At 47.0% G+C, this 19,247-nt stretch overlaps 1 protein-coding gene across 1 annotated transcript in view; it reads left to right on the top strand.

The window, feature by feature from the left end:
- Positions 1 to 19,247, top strand: part of IQSEC3 (IQ motif and Sec7 domain ArfGEF 3) — a gene marked incomplete at both ends in the record, with an annotated part of 105,891 nt that overhangs the window by 79,806 nt on the left and 6,838 nt on the right. Inside the window, 5 exons of the mRNA XM_084260105.1 lie at positions 3,033 to 3,194; positions 13,732 to 13,854; positions 14,345 to 14,511; positions 16,596 to 16,735; positions 17,511 to 17,636. Coding sequence (XP_084116231.1) covers positions 3,033 to 3,194; positions 13,732 to 13,854; positions 14,345 to 14,511; positions 16,596 to 16,735; positions 17,511 to 17,636 — 718 coding nt within the window. The remainder of the gene's footprint in view (positions 1 to 3,032; positions 3,195 to 13,731; positions 13,855 to 14,344; positions 14,512 to 16,595; positions 16,736 to 17,510; positions 17,637 to 19,247) is intronic.

The raw sequence follows: 19,247 nt of genomic DNA, 5'->3' as shown, positions 1-19,247 counted from the left end.
TTTGCCTGCAGTCTTCAAAGGTCTGAACCAGGAGATCTATGTGATGTCATCTACCTTGACTTCAGCAAAGCTTTTGATAGTCTCCCATGACATCCTGATAGAAAAGCTGAGAAAGTATGGGATAGATGAGAGGACAGTGAGCTGGGTTGAGAATTGGCTGTCGGGCCGGGCTCAAAGAGTGGTGATCAAGTGGAGCAGAGTCTGGCTGGACACCTGTGACTAGCTGTGTTCCCCAAGGCTCGGTGTTGGGTCCAGTCCTGTTTGATATCTTCATTGACGACCTTGATGAGGGAATAGCATCCACCCTCAGCAAGTGCCGATGATACAAAGCTGGGAGGAGCGGCTGACACGCAGGAACACTGCGCTGCCATTCAGGCTGGAGAGATGGGCAGGGAGAAACCAGATGAGATTCAACAAAAGCAAGTGTAGAGTCTTGCACCTGAGAAGGAATATCTGCTTGTATCAGTACAGGCTGGGGGATGACCTGCTGGAGAAGAGCTCTGCAGAGAAGGACCTGGCGGTTCTGGTTGATGACAGGTTGGCCATGAGGCAGCAGTGTGCACTGGTGGCTAAGAGAGCCAATGGGATCCTAGGGTGCATCAAAAGGAACATGGCCAGCAGGTCAAAGGAGGTGATCCTTCCCCTCTACTCTGCCCTGGTCAGGCCCCACCTGGAGTATTGTGTCCAGTTCTGGGCTCCCTGGTATAAACAAGACAGGGATCTCCTGGAGAGAGTCCAGAGAAGGGCTACGAAGATGATTAAGGGCCTGGAACATCTCTCCTGCGAGGAAAGGCTGAGTGAGCTGGGACTGTTCAGTCTATTAAAAAGAAGACTAAGAGGGGATCTTAATAGTGTTTATAGATATATCTCAAGTGTAGGACACAAGCCTATTTTCTATGGTCTGTGGAGACAGGACAAGGGGCAGTGGCCTCAAGCTGGAGCATAGGAAGTTCCGCACCAATATGCAGAAGAACTTTTACACAGTGAGGGTGACAGAGCACTGGAACAGAACACTGAATGTCTCCAGGAATATCTCTGGAGATATTCAAGACCCATCTGGACACCTACCTGTGCAATATGAGCTAGGGAACCTGCTTTCACAGGGGGGTTGGACCCGATGATCTCTTGAGGCCCTTCAACCCCTACAGTTCTGTGATAATACAGATAACACACTGTTGCTTTTCCCTGAAGGCAGCTTGGGTTTTTCAGTATTGGATCTTGTAGTTCTCTTGTTCACAAATTTAGTGGGCTGACTTGTTCTGCCAGACACTCTCCCCAGAGATGCCACACTGTCCAGGATATTTTCTTTGTGACATTACAGAGTAAGCAGAACTATTTCAAGCCCATCTACTTTTTGTATATCCATGAGGGATATACAAGATCCCCATCCTGTAAGAAGCAGGCCATTCTCCTGAATGCTGTTCCCCTTATAGCTAGACATATGTTGCTCACCCACATCCTTCACCACCTGACAGTGTCACAGTCTGTGCCTGTGCATATCATGCATTCACGTGCTCCCAGATCTCATCCTATCCTTTCCTCGCCCTGGGACACTGCCTGAGCAAACCCACTCCTTAAGCCTTGACAAAGGTCCCTATATTTGGGTTAATCATGGAAGCATGGCATCCTCTCATGAAGACATTACCCTCTTATCTCTCCCCACTCACCAGCTCAGAGAACCAAAAGAATGTGGCATTTCATTAATTCCCCTCAGCAAGAGTACATCACGACAGACACCCTTCAGTGGGGTAGACTCCTGCACAGTACACATAGACACGCTCATTCCTGTCTCTACTGTGGGACAAGCATCACATAGGCTCAGGCATTCCCAAGATACATTGAAGCATGCATACCTACAGGAGATATGAGCAGAAAGCCAAAATATGCAGACACACGAGCTCTGATGAACACGAGTGGTGCAGGAGGAATCTGCATGTACAGGAGGACACAGACACACCACTCCCAAGAGCTGCGTATGCGGCCGCAGACACTGGCACACTAACAAGCCCAAAATCACTCCCACAATCAGTCAGTAAGGCCCACTCAGCACCAGGCCTGTTCCTGGAGAAGCACTCACAGCCACAGAGGGAGAAAAACCCTCTGTCTGGGAGCTGCACGCAGCCCTCTCCCAGCTCTGACAAGGCATTCTCCAAGTGCAGTGCTCTTATCCACCCACACACAGAGATTTCTGCCTGAGGGGGTAAATCAATAGAGAAGCGAAGAACAACAGTTAGAGGTGGGGGGAGTGGAGGAAGAGATAAGCAAATCTGAGCATGGGATTTCTGTTCAGGCAGCCAGCACCAGGCTCAGGTAAAGAAGGTAGAAAGTGTCATTCAACACCGAGAGCTAAAAATGTATGAAAAAGAGAACTGTTTGTACAGTAAAAGTACCCACATTTGGATATCTTCCTCTGTGTCCTAAGCCTCATTTGCCCATAGACTTCAGCAGCAATGTCTCCTATGTCTCTTCACAGCCTTTTTTTCCCCTTTGCTTTTGATTGCCCTACAGATGGTGCAACCCCAACTCCCCTAAAACAAAGGGCCATGTGCCAAGCCCAGTTTCCCCTGGTCCTTAGGGACAGCTCTCTGTGGGTTGCATCTGGAGCAGCTGAACATGCTAATATTTCCTGTGCTGCCTGTATGGAATGCAGTCTAATCATGTCCTTGCAGGGGCCACAAATAAGCCAAGCTGGGGTAGGAGCTTTTGACTCTGGAGCAGATGGATGGCGAAGAGAGTCACCGAGTCATCCATCATGGCAGTGGGATGGCACTTGTGTTCGCCAGGTGACAGTAGGTGCTGCAAGTGACACAGCAGGTCCCTTGGCATCCTTTTGTGCTCAGTGGCAACTGGGGGGGACTCCCCCAAATCACTTTTCCCTGGTCCCACCAGTTGCATCCCTGCCACACATATAACTCATAGGAGCCCATGCGCATAGTGAGGACTGCATTGTTGCAAGCCATGAGAGGAGCCAAAGGCAATAATGCCTCAAAGGGATCATGCAATCTCACCATGTCTCTGTCCTTCCCTTTCAGAAACCCAGACAAAGGGATCCAGTTCCTGATCTCCCGAGGTTTCATCCCAGACACCCCCATTGGGGTGGCACACTTCCTGCTCCAGCGGAAAGGCCTCAGCCGTCAGATGATTGGGGAGTTCCTGGGCAACAGCAAGAAGCAGTTCAACAGGGACGTCCTGGAGTAAGTGTGGAAACCTCTTCCCCTCCTCACTCTGCCCTTGGCTACATTAGCAAGCACCCCGTCCCCTGTGCCCCTCCATCCTCACCCTGCCAGAACTTCACTATTCTTCACCATTCACCCAGGATCTGAACAGGCTGGATCAATGGGCTGAGGCCAATTGTATGAAGTTCAACAAAGCTAAGTGCTGAGTCCTGGACTTTGGTGATAACAACCCTAGGCAGTGCTGCAGACTTGGGGAAGAGTGGCTGGAAAGCTGCCTGGCAGAAAAGGACCTGGGGGTGTTGGTTGATAGCCATCTGAACATGGGTCAGCAGTGTGCCCAGGTGGCCAGGAATAGTGTGACCAGCAGGACTAGGGAAATGATGTACCCCTGTACTCAGCACTGATGAGGCTGCACATCAAGTACCATGTTCAGCATTGGGCCCCTCACTATAAGACAGACATTGGTGAAGGTTTTGGAGAACAAGTCTTATGAGGAGTGGCAGAGGGAACTGGAGTTGTTCAGCCTGGAGAAGAGGAGGCTGAGGGGACGGAGACCTTATCACTCTCTACAACTACTTGAAAGGAGGTTGTAGTGAGGCAGGGGTTGGTCTCTTTTCCCAAGTAACTAGCAATAGGATGAGAGGAGATGATCTCAAGTTGAATCAGGGGAGGATGAGATTGGGTATTAGGAAAAATTTCTTCACTGAAAGCATGGTCAGGCATTGGAATAGGTTGCCCAGAGATGTGGTGGAGTCACCATCCCTGGAGGTGTTAAAAAAATGTGTAGTTGTGGCACTTCAGGACAGGGTTTAGTTGACATGGTGGTGTTGGACTGATGGTTGGACTTGATGATTTTAGAGGTCTTTTTCAACCTTAAAGATTCTATGATTTGGGCAGTGCAATTTGGGCTGCAAAATCCTGTGAATGCTTGTACTGCCTCAGTGTTGGCATGTTGCTCTGCCTTCCACATTGCAATCTTTGCTAATTTGTCAGCCCATAGCATTGCCGGAGCAGGGTCTGAAGTGGGGAGAAGAAAAGTGTCTTACCTGTTGTTCTGAGCATTGTCCAAGACAGCAGGCTTTCTGCAAAGATAAGCCTGGGGAACTGAGATGAGCCTTTGTTTCCTGCTTGGTCTTGATCTACTTCAGATGTGGAAAAAAGGAGAAATCATGGCTCTCTGTATGGCAAAAAGCGGACATGAGGGACAGGGGACACCACCTCTCCCACCCTGAGAACTGCTACAGTGAAAGCAGGGTGAGCTTGCACCAGAGTGTGAGTGTGAGGGCTACCATGCAAGGTGATGTGAGCTGTCTAGTCAGGGCACAAGAGGCTCATTCAGAGACCTGTTTCAGGGGATGGTCAGCACTTAACTTTGTCTTGCTTTTATTAGGCAGAAGCACAGTATTTGGTGAGAGATGCCTTTCCATTAGGCAGGAAGTCCTTTGCACCAGCTTTTTTATTCTCTCATTCTCCAAAACATTCTGTATCTCCTGTGAATTTTGCAGTGGTTTCTCTTGAACCAAGCCAAACAGAAACCTTAAATACACACACACACTTCTGCTCTTGAGACTGGAGGATGCCAGTTCAAGAGCCAAATCCAGGCCCAAATGTCAAGATTTGTTCCTGCTGCAGTTGCTGCTGCTTAATGCTGTAGGTACCTGACCTTTGGTCCAGCTCTTTTTTTTTAATATACTGTATGTGTATTGATTTGACCAGCAATGAGACACATGTTCTTTCCAGTCTTTTCACACTGAGAGCTACAATTAAAAGTAATTGCCTCTTTTTCTCCAGCAAGCAATGTGTGGGCTGCTTCCCCTGACAGATACTCTGCTGAAGTCCAAACCTAGCCTTTGCAGAGGCAGGGAAATACTGCAATAACAATAGGCTGGCACTTCCTTGTTGTCCCAAATTTGGCATTATCCCTGAAAATGACCATGTTCTTCTGCCTCACATGTGACTACAAAGTCTGGCTCAGCAGCTCCTGGGAACAGTCTCTATTGCAAAGCTTGGTGTCTGCCTCCCAGCCTCAGTGCCCAGAAGCTGCTACGTTTTGGTTGCTTTCCTTGCATCTGCATGTTGAAGGATGGCCATTAAAGCAGGTGTCCCTACTCCAGCATGCTCATTACTCTTAGTTTCCACGGCACCTCTCAATGTAGAACTCAAAATGTTCTATGAAAGAGTGACCCTGCCCTCCTATTTACAGATGTAGAAAGCAAAGATGGGAACTGAGCTGTTGAGGCTGTGTGTACATGGACATCTTGAAGATGGACTGTGTGTATGTGGACATATATCAAGCACCTGGGTCTGAATTCAGGGTTCAAACCCATGTCTGATCTCTCCAGGCAACAGATGATGTTCTTGAACTAACAACCTATGCTGCCATCCTCTCTTCACAATAAACTGCGGAGGCATCTTCTTTAAAGGCAAAGAGAAAAGTAGACATAAGATATACACAATTTGTTCTAAAACAGGAAGGAAACAACAGCTGGTGGTAGCTGTGCCCTTTGTAGGTACTTTCATGCTCTTCCTGTGTCAGCTCTGAGCTTGGGGTTAACAATGGTTGGTGGCTTTTGCAAGCTTGGTTTAGTCCAATGCTTATGAGAGCTGGCTGAGCAATAGCTGTATACCCATCAGGGTAGCATGCATGAAGCATAGCATTGCCAGAAGAAATTCTGGCCCAGGATTATTATCCTGGATATTTTTCCTGTCCATGCTGCAGGAAGAAGAGGGCTGACAGTGTATGCTGGCATTTCCAGTACACTATAGCTTAAGGGCTAGTCACAACTTCTGATCTGCTTGTATGGGAGCAAGAGGCAGATCAACAACCTGGAGAGCATGTGGCAGGCAGAAGAGCTCCTACAGTAGCTTCTGCACAATTTTCCCAATGAGACAGTGATTTTTGTGGCCCAAGTGGGCAGAAGAAGAATGGGTGGTGCTGGTCCTGGCAAGCGAACAGGCCCAGGCAGGGTGGCCAGTAAGCCAGTGCAGACAGTAGTTGTTGGACAGGCACTGACCACCTGCAGTGAGCAAGCCTGTATGCAGGGCAGAGTTATCTGTGCTCTTTCACATCTCAGATCTGGCCCCAGAGCCTTCCTGGCCCATCCCCTCTCTCCCAAAAGCACTTTCAATTATTGATGCCACTTGCTGTGTTAATTTAGCTTTCGCTCAATGTGCAAACTTGTGTTAGAATTGTGTACTGTAAGCATTGTTTCTATTGCAGCCAGGTTGAACCAACCCAACTGCATGAATAAATAATAAGACAGCTTTTAAAACATCTGCAGAAATGTCAGCCTCCCCTGTGCGTTTGGAGGCAGGGCAGAGCTGCCTAGGTTACAAACTCCAGGGTCACCTTTAAGTTCAGCCATAAGTCTGTAGTCTGCAAACTTCTCTTGGCTTCCATAGCTACTGAAGCTGTGCTAGCTGACAAACAAGCCAACCACTGCCTCTTCCTGGAATCAGCCAAGAGAGCTCAGGAGTGCACAGTGCCATTTGGCACTGTGCAGGTGGATGATCCCTCTTTACTGCCCACCTAGTAAATGCAGAACTCCAGAGAAGTGCCGTACTGGTTGCAAAGTCCTTTATGTGCATGGTCAGGGGGGTGAGCGAGGGTAAACATAGTATGAGGCTTGAGCACTTTGATATGCTATTTTGCCTTCCCACACCTGCACGCCCAGAGCCTAAAAGCCCTGAAATTATATTCTCTCTTCCATCCTCCTACTCTATCTTTCAACCTCTAGCTGGTTTTCTTGGAACTCAGAAAGGTGTCTGGATAACTCACAAGTAATTACACATGCTAGCCAGAGGAACAAGGGAGAGAGGAGGGGATTTTCAACAGTAGCTGAGTATAATTGGCACAAATCCTTTGATAATACTAAACTGCTCAAGCCTGTCTGTTTAGCGAGATGCAGTATGTCATTTTCGCTTACAGAACAGTCTTCAATCTTTAAAAGTAGGATTTATCTCACCTATTGTTAGCCACCACCAAGTTTAGTGTCTTCTATCAATTCATGAATTCTTTTAGTCAATGGAGAGACACGGGTCCCTCAAGAGTGTTGCTTCTCTCAATGTGCTAATTTAGGCTGGACATCTAGCTTTTGGGCAGTTTTTGTTGGAGGGGACGAATCCCATCTGTAACCACTTTTGAGCATGCCACAGTAAAAGCCACTCACTGTGATCCAGCATCCCACAGAAAGATCCAGCCTTTTCTGGGAATTTTCTCCCACAACCTGCCTTGCAGCCAGCTGGGGGAAGTCACTGGGGACCTACCCCAAGGTTTCTGTGTCTACCATTCCAGGGGATACATCTGTAGAGAGGTAGTCCGGGCCACTAAAGCACTGATCTGGTACTGGGCAGTTTTTATCAAATCTACTTGGCAAGTACTGCAGAGAAATACTTTTGTTACTTGGATAAAGTCAGGCCCGATGCATTAACACGTATTTTTAAAATCAGACACATTGTTGCTCTTGCAACCTTGCTTACTTCTTTCTTTTGTATTACATGCTCAGATGTATTGCTTACTTGGTTTTGCACACTCTTCATTCTGTGTTTATTTCTTGCTTTTGTCCTGCTTCATTCATACTTGCCTTCACTGCAGTTCATTCTTCCCCTCCACCTGTTTCTGACTCAGGAATTGCTTCCTTTTATAGTTCATTCATGAACAAGATAATGCCAAGGATGCCATGAATGGAATCGGCTGTGCTGCTCAGTCATGGGACCTGGAAGTGGGGAAGTGGCTGTCTGGGTGCGTTTGCTGTCAGAGGAGAAAGGGGCAGGGATTCAAGCAGAGGAGACATTGTGCTGAGTCAGGGACTGGGTGGTGTTAGATTGTGACTGTTAAGACACATTCTCCCTGTGGGTGAGCAGCTCTCCTGTCTGTCAAGCGGGTATTGTCTTCTCTTTCTCTCATGGGAGACTGGGGAGAGAAAAACTGCTTTTAGGAGTATAAGTGCAGAGCAGGGAGCCCAGCAAAGAGACTTGCTCTCCAAGATTCCTCTTGGACTGGCAGAGTGAACTTGACAAGTTAGCCCAAACTAGCCTCCCTTCCCTTTCTCACTGAGGACATTACAGGGGATCAACGATGGACTTGCATTACAGGAGGGTTTGAGCAGCACAGTGCTGCAGCCTGTGATGTGGAGCAATAGATAATGGTGTGGTGCAAACAGGACAGAGGGAAGAATCTTTAAGCAGTTCCGACCTGCTGTGAGCTGAGCTGTGGCATAGATCAAACTTGGGAACAGGAGCAGCTTTCCCATGTCAGACCTGCAGAGGCTGAAAGTGCAGCTTGAACCTGCCTAGGTGCCCTGGAAAAGAGTGATTTCCTTTGTCCCTTGGGGAACAAAGGTTCCCAATGTTCCTTGGAGGGGAAGATGAGGGCTGGGCAGAATCTTCCCTTGCATGGCCAGCATGCCTGAAACGGGAACTGCTTTCCACTGTGGGAGGTAGCTTTGGTGCAGGGCATGGTGCACGAGGCCATTCTTGCTTAGGAAGGAGCAATATCAAGGTGACTAGCCCTGTGAGCTACAAACAGCCCTGGGAGGGCAAGTAGACATAACTCAGCCTCAGGAAAAAGATCAGTCAATACATGTAGTGCAACTTTCCCCAGAATAGGACTGGTGTGGGCCACAGTCTCTGTTGTAGAGACCAACCATGTACACAGAGGGCATGGAGGAGAGGTTTGGGACCTCCTTTTTGTATGCCTGTGGTGCACAGGATCACTGACTTCAGTTCACTCCTGCTCCTGTGAGCCTCAACATGTGCAAGGCAGCCTCCTCACTGGAAGCTGAGCTCTTCCTCTGCAGTCCACCCTAAGCCTGGTTCGTCTTCAGAAGGCTTCTAGAGTTAGGGAAGCTGAGAAGAGGAATGTTTTTTATTAGTATCTTTGTGCCTTGTGGTTTTAAACTTTCCACCTGGCTGCCTCCTCCCTTGCTCCCTCCCTGAGCATGGGCTTCAGGTTCGTTACAGACACTTTTAGTTGCAGCCCAGCTCCTGCTGCATTGTCACCTGAGCGGAAAAGCTGGAAAATAGGTCATTACGCTTGGGCGAGCAGATCCCAGCCCCACACGATACAGCTGCTGCCTGCCTTCGCTGAACCCTTTCACCACAAGGCTTTTCTGCTGTGCTTAGCTGTGTGCTAAATCCTTGCAGCTCTGATGCAACTACGTCCGACCCCTTTTTGAGGGAATCTGTGCCCTGCAGGCTAGGTGGCACCATGGCTGCCAAGGGGGTAATAGCTGAGCAAAATGGTCCAACTGGGAGCCCACGCTTTGGTCCTAGCCCCTGGTGTACAATTCTCTGCAGGTGTGAGGTGCCTCAGGACAGACCGAGCTCCCCATGTATACAAGGTGGCACACCTATGGCCTTGTTTATGAGGCAGGGCATCAGCGCTTTTCTTGCTCACTTCATCAACATGATCCACACCTCTGAAGTCCTGTCCCTGTGAGTACTGGGCTAAACACATCTCTGGATGTGCTGTGAGCTCGATTCACTTGACTTGTTGCAAGTCCATGGAGAGGAAGGAGTTGAAAGAGGAAAAGATTTTATAAGGTGATTACTCCGCCTCTCCTGTGTTATCCTTCAGGCCTCCTGATGGTCCTGGAACAGGCATCTTACAGGCGTTCTGCTGTCTGTGGAAAAATTAACCCACCACTGGTTTCGGCATATGCACATAAGCTGCTGGTTCATTCCTTGTATGCCAAGAGCCATCCACTCTCAGCTTTACCTTTGCTTTTTACATCAGCAAATCCAGTTCTGGGGAGAAACAGCATGCTCCTCATGCATGCAGTTACACTGCCGTTTACATTGCAACTCTGGAGACTAGTGAGATCGATGTACTTTTTGTAGGACACTTGACAAGATACCCTATGTCAGCCTCCAGGGTCTCTGCCTTGGAAAGAAAAGACCTGCTCACTCTGGTTTCACAGAGGAAAGTTATGTTGCATTTTAGGGGAGTGCTGACATAGTGCAGTGAGTTCAGAAAGTTTACAGGAGTCTGTACAGCAGTCTGAAGTCAGGCAAGGTAACAAAACCTGTAGCCATCTAGAAGAGGAGCAGGAACATGGCATCTCCATGGCACAAGGCTCGTAGGCTCTTTGAATAGGGTTTGCTGTTTCAAATTTGCTCACAAAAGAATATCAGGCAACTATGATCCACCATTCTTTCTCTTTGCCTAGCAGCAGAAAGCAGCAGTGTGCCTGATGGCTCCTCTAGGAGCTATTCTTCAGACCTTTGGCATAAGCTTTGTCAAATAAATCAAATGCAGGTGCAGGCTGAGTTTCCCTGAGTCAGTCTTTCTTCCTAACCCATCCTTTCTGTCTGGTCAGCTTTCCTTAGGAAGCGGGTTGAGGGGCACCCTTGCAGCCTTCTTTGGCCATAGAGACAAATAGAAGGGAGTCCCAGGAGTTCATGTTAGAATTTAGAAAGTAAACCTTCATCTGTTAGTCCATGAAAGAAACTCCCAAAGGAGAAGCTGAGCATAACTCATGTAGTAATGCCTATTTGAGTTTGAAAAAAACCCCTGCTTTGAAAAAAACAGCTGCCTTGTCCTACTTGTCCTAATAAAGTCTTGATGTTTTCTGTATCAAGGGCATTGACTTTATTACTTGAGATTTGTACACAAATGGGGAGACGTGTTAGAGCCACCTGTGTGAAGGGGGAAGGACTGATCAATAAGGGAGGGAGCGAATGATTTAACACAGGTGGATTGGGGTTACTAGAGTGACCTCAGCAGGTCTCACTGGTGTGTGCAAGGACTCTGCTTTCACATGTCTGGAAGCAAACAATAACAGCAAAATCACTGGGGTCAGTGCTGAGAAACATCAAACACTGGGAAGAATTAAAAAATAACAAAAGTCCAATTGCAGAGGTGGTTGCAGCTGTGAACACGATAATGACTAACCAGATAAAAACTTTTCTTACTGTCAAAGATAAATTCCAGGAAGCAGAATGCCTTGATGTTAAGCCAAGGGACATGTGAATATAAGTATGAGAAAAATAAAAATAACAAAGAAAAGACACAGTGGAGGAAGTTGTTACCAGAAGCCATTTCTGAGTGTTTCTGCAGTCCACCTCTTGGAGACAAAAAAGAGATTTAATGTAAGGTTTCCAATGGGAGCAGCACCATTGATGCTCTGCCCTCACTCCTCACCAGTTGTTTCTGCGTTTTGATTGTACGCAGTTTGTGTGGGGAAAGAGCCCATATTTCCTAGTTGAGGTTGTAAGGACTCCAATATTAAAAGACACTGAACAATATGTTCAGCTAGAGCTCATGGTAAGTTATTCTGTAGCTGTCACTCCAGTTAAACAATGATATCTTAGCTCTTGAATCAGTAGGGGAATGGAGGAATAGAGAGATGTCTCTGAGCATTTGAACCTTGTCCCTCACCCATTTGAGACATCATGCAATAGATTTTTATTCTAGCAAGGCTGCACCTGGCATTCAACAGCCTACCTCACAAAATGCTTTCCAGCAGCCTGCAGAAAACCACAGCACTGTAGTAAAGGCCAAGAGACACATCTCCAGTTTATCACAGAGAGGAAGAAGAAGAAAGTGATGGCAGCGCATGTCTTTATTATCAGAGGTTTGTTTGGTAAAATTTCCAGATAATCCTAGGAAATGGAAGGATCCAGAAGAGACCTAATCCCTTTTCTCTCTGTTTTTTCTCAACAACTCCTCATACAGTACCAGACAACTTGTCATGGGGAAAATTTCCTCCTAACCTTAAATTTGGGGTCAGTTTATCCTTTACAACATGAGAAAGCAAATCAAACACATTACAGAGGATGAAATAAAGCTGGGTGGAGGAAGAGATAGAATTAGCATCTGAGGTATATAGAAGCAGAAGATATGGAGTCTTTGAATTTTTAATACAGTTAGTAATGTCAAGGTGATGATTTATGACCAAAGATTAGTAAATTAGTAACTTTGTATTTAAGGACAGTTTAAAGAAAATGGGATGTTGACACCTGTTAATTTCTTGGTCTGTCGGGTAGAATGTTAGCTTTGAGAATTTATTTATGGGAAAGAATAATGGCAGGCAGGAAGGTGAATGGTGCATACCAAAGCCAGTGGAGAGTAGATTAATTCAATGTCTGACTTTGTTAAAATAACTGGTTTTCTAGACAAGGGACATGCAGAAGGTAATTCTAGACTAGCAAAGAATTTGACATGAGAAATTGTTAGTTGAGAATGGAATAGAGAGGAATTAGCAGAGGAATCATAAATGGGGGAGAGAATTGGCTTATGCAGACATTAGTGCCTACATACTCTAAGGGAGGTTATAAGCAGAGTTTTCTGAGCCTGATACTTTGATACTTTGATTAATGCTTGCAGTAATGACCTGGACACACAAGGTAGAAATATGCTAACCAAATGTGCTGAAGCCATGTGGTGAAGGTGTTGTAATTTTAAATTATCAAAATATCATTCAATAAGAACAAGAACTAGGTTATTTGATTACTACACACAGCAAGACCTGTAGTTGTAGGTTTTGGAGACTATCAGTAGGACTTTTATAAGATGAGAATACTTTAGTGGGAAACGCGAGGTAGCATCCCATTGTTTGGGTATCTAAATCAGCTCTGAATTCTGAGTATGCATTGCATTGCTGTGAAAGGAAAAGGGATACCAGATGTATGAGGCGAAGGATTTCCAGCAGATAACAGGGAAGCATGACACTGAAGTATGATGGAAATGGAAAAGATTGTGTGGAATGGGTAGAAATTTATAAAATGAGTAAGGGTTGGGACAGAATGAATTGTTGGTGACTCCTGGTGTTTGGCTACATGGGCAGAGTTTTGCCAAGCTTTGATGTTACAAGCCAGCTGGTGTGGCAATGTTACTTCTGTACAACAGCTTCCATTTCCTATTTTCCCTGAGCTGGCTTTGGTCTTCAAATACATAATGAACATTGTTAGGGCAGTGGTTGAGTGGGCATGAAGACTGGTGAAGAAAGTACAGGTTGCAAATGAGGAGAAGGTGAGGAGAGGGCAGGTGCAGGAACAGCCTCTTACAGAGGTAAGAGAGGGATGGGTACGTGGGTAGTGAACAAGTGCATGTGCTACGAGGGAAGGAGGAATGGACAACGTGTGAAAGACTGACAGATGATAGGAAAGGCAGAAATGGATGGATCTGTGGCTATATTGATGTTGGTATTGAGTCTAAATGGTCTAAATGTCTATGTCAATATAGATGTCTAGATATCTGTATCTGTGTAGATAAATATCCATATACATATACTTTTTCTGTACATGTAAACGTATATGCTGTATATGGTATGATACAACATATATATATATAAATATCTTGGTGTATACACATGCATATATATATATATACACACACACATATATATATAGCATAAGAATTGCTCACCAGCTGTGGAATGCAGGAATCACATGTCTAAAGTTACTGCCCATTTTAAGGCCGCTGTAGGGACATCTCAGAGCCTCTCCCATGGTATTTCCCTGGGGGATTGAGTCTTGGCATTGCAGTGAAAGACCCTGTCTGGTGTCCTCCATGGGAGGAGGTGCTGATTAAGGCTGTGTCCCCCTCCTACAGTTGCGTGGTGGATGAGATGGACTTCTCAGGCATGGAACTGGATGAAGCCCTGCGGAAATTCCAGGCCCATATCCGTGTGCAGGGGGAGGCACAGAAGGTGGAGCGGCTAATTGAGGCTTTCAGGTAAGAAAATGAGCCCCACAACGTCACTTTCAACCAGGTGGAAGCAGAGAGCACATCCCAGGCAGAAAGGATGCAGCAGCAGTGGAATGAATGGACAGGGACCTCCCTTCCAAAGTTGGTGACTCAGAGGAAGGGCAGCAGTGGGGCTTGCAGAGATGCTGGGTTGCTCCCTTGGTACATCCGAAGTGCTTCGCTCTTAGCAAGGCAGAAAGGAGTAGACGTGGCTTATACTGCCCTTGCATAGTGACACCAGCCTGAGTCTCTCTAGTCTCCCTTGCTCTTTTGGTTCCTGAGGGCTCGAAAGCTGAAGTTTCAGTGGCCTACTTCAGGCATTGGTGGGTAAATTTCCCTTCAGAGAACAGTTCCTTCTCGTTTGTGTGAGAGGTGGAGTGAAAGGAGAAATTTGATCCACTTGTGATGAAGCCATTGCCACCTTGGAACAAAGGACTCCAGTGTTCCATGTTAAGTGTGTGCATCCCTCCTGCTGCAGCCAGAGGTACTGCATGTGTAACCCAGATGTGGTCCAGCAGTTTCACAACCCGGACACCATCTTCATCTTGGCCTTTGCAATCATCCTCCTCAATACCGACATGTACAGCCCCAACATCAAGCCTGACAGGAAGATGATGCTGGAGGACTTCATTCGCAATCTGAGAGGTGAGGGTCCTGCTTTGATTTCTTTTTTGGCCTCTTACTGCTCTAAAATCTGCCTAGGGGAATGCAGCAAAAACCTAGTGGAGATGCCTTTCTTCAGGGCTGCTGCTGCTCCCTGTGAGCCAGAGATGAAGGGCCCTTTGAGGTGTCTTCTAAAGATACTGGGTAAGGGGAAAATCTAAGCTTTGTCTTACGTAGAAAGCTGTCCAACCTTCTCAGAAACCAACCATTTTCCTTGAGAGATGGTTTCATCTTTTAATAGATCTCACTGCTCAGAAGCAGGCCATTGTATTAATTTTTTCTGTTGTTCAGCTGCATCCTTCTTAGACCCTGCTGGATTGTGCTAAACAAGCCCTTCCCCTCCTTGCTGCTTTGAATATATGAACACATTTTCCTTCTATTCAGGCTAAATCTTCCCCTTAATTGCTTGCAATTACTTATAGTAACTGTAGGCCTGACAGAGTTCATGCATACATTACCTCTTTGCGATTTCTGATACATCAGTTCCCCAAAACAATTTTCTTCTGTTTTTCAAGGTCGGTCCTTCCCATCTTAGTAATAGGTTGCTAAAAGCACTTTTTCAGATGTGGTCACAACATACTCACATATATAGTGCCACTGCTGCCTCCTTATTTTAAGATCTGCTAATGCAGCTTAGTATTGTTTGGCCTTTTTGACATCATGTCTAGACAAATTCTTGTCTAATTTCCCAGCCATGTTCATTCCTAGGTCATCCTAGGTCAGCTGTCTTCAAGTGTCTCTGACTGCACATCTGCAATTCAGATGAAGCTCTAGCAAAGTTTTCCCAGTGTAAATCCCTGTCTAGGTTTTGAACTTCTGAGAGTTCCTTTCACTTGTTTCTTTGTCCTGACTGCTGTTCACAGAGTGTCGTCTCAGCCTCCCACACCTTCCCCAATTTGTCATCCAATTCAGACTGGTATTATGTGACACTGAGGCCCTCTTTCAAGTTATTTCCTGAGATACTGAATGCAGATGATACCTGCAATCATCCCTTTGGTATCACAGCTGGTAACACTAACTCAAAAGGGGATTTTTTACGTTAACTTGCACTTAAGAATCGCTTGAAAATCTGCCAGTTCACATGACAATGAATTCAACCAACATGAGGACCACTCACCTCCGGTGTGTAACACACCACGACTCACTAGAGCAGGTTAATGTCACCCCATTCTAGACAAGGGGAGACAGTTCATTCCATACTCACCTGCAGGCCAATGCCTGGGTCAGCAGCTTCCCCAGCTTGGGTTTGAAAACAGACAGAGTATTCAGGCTACATTTGCAAAGACATGGGTGATGGAGCCAGGAGATGACAATGCCTCTCCCTTCCTCAGCAGTTTGTCACCCACATCACTCACAGCAGTACATCTCAGACCATGGGGGTGGAGGGAAAGCAGAGAAGATCAATATAAAATGACTGAAGGAATTCAGTTCACGGGAAAGACTGACAGTTTAATTTGTGGTGTATGGCTCAGGGAAGGGTAAAAGGAAACTTCTGCCTGGCTCTGCAAGGGTCAGACAGCAAAATATGGAAAGTTATCTGAGGAGATATAAGAGAGGAAAGGGACAAGGCCAAGACAGAGGTATCACAGACAAACAGGAAAGTATTACTCCTGGGAGACATCATAAAAAAAAGGGTGGAGGCCACCAAGCAAACAGGAGAGCTGACGGTTGCATTGGCAGGAGGAGCAGCTGGATCCCATCATAGCTTTCCTTCACATCTAGCTCTTCTGATGATATGAAATCGATGCAGGGATTGCTGCTGAGTGGCCCAAGATATATGAATGTGAAATTGTGGCTATAAAACCTTAGGGAACACATGGAAGGGAGCCACCATGCAGAGCAAAGAAGTAATGAAATGTTCTGGTTTAGCCTTAGAGATGTCAGTCTCTCCTCCTGGTGCAAATGGGGCATTAAAGCAAGAAAAAAGACACCCTAAAGCAAAGTATTGCTCTTTCCCTTCAGCCTTCCCAGCACTGCACAGTACAGAGACAGTAGTTGCCTGTCAGGGACCACTGGTTCTTCCCTTTCCTTTTTTCTCCCTGCCCAACATTTTCTATGTCTGGCAGGGGTGGATGACGGTGCTGACATCCCACGGGAGCTGGTGGTGGGGATCTACGAGAGGATCCAGCAGAAAGAGCTAAAATCCAATGAGGACCATGTGACTTATGTCACCAAAGTGGAGAAGTCCATAGTTGGAATGAAAACGGTGAGCACCCATAACCTCGCTGGCACCCACCCTCCCCTTGTCACTCCCACCTTCCTCACTGGCCCCCTTTTCTACCTTTCTCCTTTATGCACCTAGTCCTGTTCTTTGATGCTTTCCTTGCTTGTCTTGATGGATTCACTCCTTTTTCTCCAAACACCTTGTTATTTGCTATCTCATTCTTTCCTAATTTTGGGGCATCTCCGTGGCCAGAATGTACAGTATCAGGTGAGGGCATTGCTTGTCCAAGAGCCTCATTGCAGGTCCTACCTACCAATGTTTCAAACTTCCAGGCCTTGTGGGGGTGTAGGAAGCAGAAGGCAAAGTGACAGAAAACAGTTTCAATGAGTTCCCTAAGGATTGCTCTCAAATGCAGAGACAGCTTCATTAGCAATAACTGATCTGTAATGCAAAAACATGCATATTGTTTACCCCAAATGAGCAGAATAATTTCTCAAAGTTCAGGAAACCTGCAGATGTCTCATGGGGGGGGAGAGAGGATCAATAGTCACCCAGTGACTAGAAGCCAGAGGTATAAGAAGATAAGGTGTGTGAGCAGGAGGGTTGCCTGTAGCCTGTCCCACTCCTCTGATTTATCCAGATCACCAAGGTTCTCTGCTGTCGCGCCAGCAGGAAAAGTGATGGCGGAGAGGACACGATTGGAGTGGGCAGAGTGAGCAGAACTGGCTTGTGCTACTGTCTCTGGGCAAGGTTGTGTGGGCTGAGGGTGGGAGGGCACCTCCCTCAGCCCCTGCATGCTCTTATGGACCTTCTACAGGTTCTGTCCGTGCCCCACCGCCGGCTGGTTTGCTGCAGCCGCTTGTACGAAGTGACTGATGTGAACAAAGTGCAGAAGCAGGCAGCTCACCAGAGGGAAGTTTTTCTCTTCAATGACCTGCTGGTGGTGAGTATGCTCTGGCAATTAGTCACTACAGTGATAAAACTTGAAAACTTGTCCTGATTTCTATAAAGAGATCTAAAACCAGTCCACAACATACATTTCCTGACTGTCCTAAGGAAAGACCATCTCCTGGTCCATCAACATCATAAGTCACAGCACTGTATCCCTCACTGTTAAAAACCTACCGAATCTAAAGCTCCTCTAACCCTTGAAAAAACAAACTGTCACATTGCACAGCCATCCAAGCAATGTCATTGCTCTCTCTCATGCCTTTACCAGCAGGGAGGTTCATTTCATGAAAGGGAGGTTCGTTTCTTTGTCTGTTTGTACTGTGGTAGACAGAGCCCTCCCATGCACTTTAAATCTTTCCTGCCAGACACTTTAAAACCACTGCCTTCTAACACTGCAAAGGCTGTAGAGAGTAGATATTACTTACTGGAGCTCCAAGTGTGTATAGGACTGTGGTAGTTTGACCCTGGATGGAGGCCAGATGCCCATCAAAGTCACTCTATCACTCCCCTTTTCAGCTGGACAGGGGAGAAAATATATTGAGGGGCTCAGGAGTCAAGATAAGGACAGGGAGAGATCATTCTGCCATTAGTGTCATGGGTAAAACAGACTCAACATGGAATTTTAAAAAAAAATTATTATACTACACACACAGTGAAACCAGAGTTGGATGAGAAATACAAATAAATCTTAACACACCTCCCCCCACCTCTCCCTTCTTAGCAGACTTAACTTTAGTCATGATTTCTCTCCCTTCTCCCTCACAGCGTGGTAGCAGGGGGGGTGGGGGTGGGAGGAAATAGGGGTTTCAGTCAGTTGCTCATGAGTTGTTTTCCTTCTTAGCTGGGGTGGGGGGGGGGCATTCCTCACATCCTTCCCCTGCTCCAGCATGGGGTCCCACCCACAGGAGACAGTCCTCCATGAACTTCTCCAACATGAGCCCTTTCCCACAGGGCTTCATCTCTTCACCAGCTGCCCCAGCGTGGGTCACTTCTATGGGGTGCAGTCATAAACCACAGAGTTTCTCTCAGGCCCAGACTGCTCCAGCCTGGTTCCCCATGGAGTCACAAGCTCCCCCAGCAAACCTGCTCCAGCACGGGCCTCTCTCTCCATGGGCTGCTGGTCCTGCCAGGAGCTTACTCCAAGGCAGGTCACAGTGTCTTCTGTATGTCTCCAACTGTTCCAGAGTGGGGCCACTCCACGGGCTGCAGGTGGGGTCTCTGCTCCCCATCATCTTCCATGTGCTGCAGGGGCACACCTGCTCCACCACGGTCTTCTCCAGGGGCTGCAGGGAAATCTTTGTCTCCAGCACCTGGAGTGCCTCATCCCCCACCCCTTCACTGGCCTTGGTGTCCTCACAGTTCCTTACATCTTCTCACTCCCTTCTCTGGTGACAAAAAGCCGCTGCTTGCAGTTTTTTTTTTCTCCTAAATGTGATTCCCAGAGGCACTGTGACCATCACTGATGGGCTCGGCCTTGGCCAATGTTGTTTCTGGCCTTGAGCTCAGCTGGTGTTTGCTCTGTTGGGCCTGCAGAGAGCTTCTGGCTGCTGCTTGCAGAAGCCACCCCTGCATGCCCTGCAGTATGCAACAAGTTTTGAAGTGT

The sequence above is a fragment of the Gallinula chloropus genome (genome assembly GCF_964237585.1).
Source record: "Gallinula chloropus genome assembly, chromosome: 1".
In the NCBI taxonomy this organism is placed as follows: domain Eukaryota; kingdom Metazoa; phylum Chordata; class Aves; order Gruiformes; family Rallidae; genus Gallinula; species Gallinula chloropus.
Note: the sequence above shows the minus strand (reverse complement) of the source record. Positions and strands in the feature narration are given on the sequence as shown.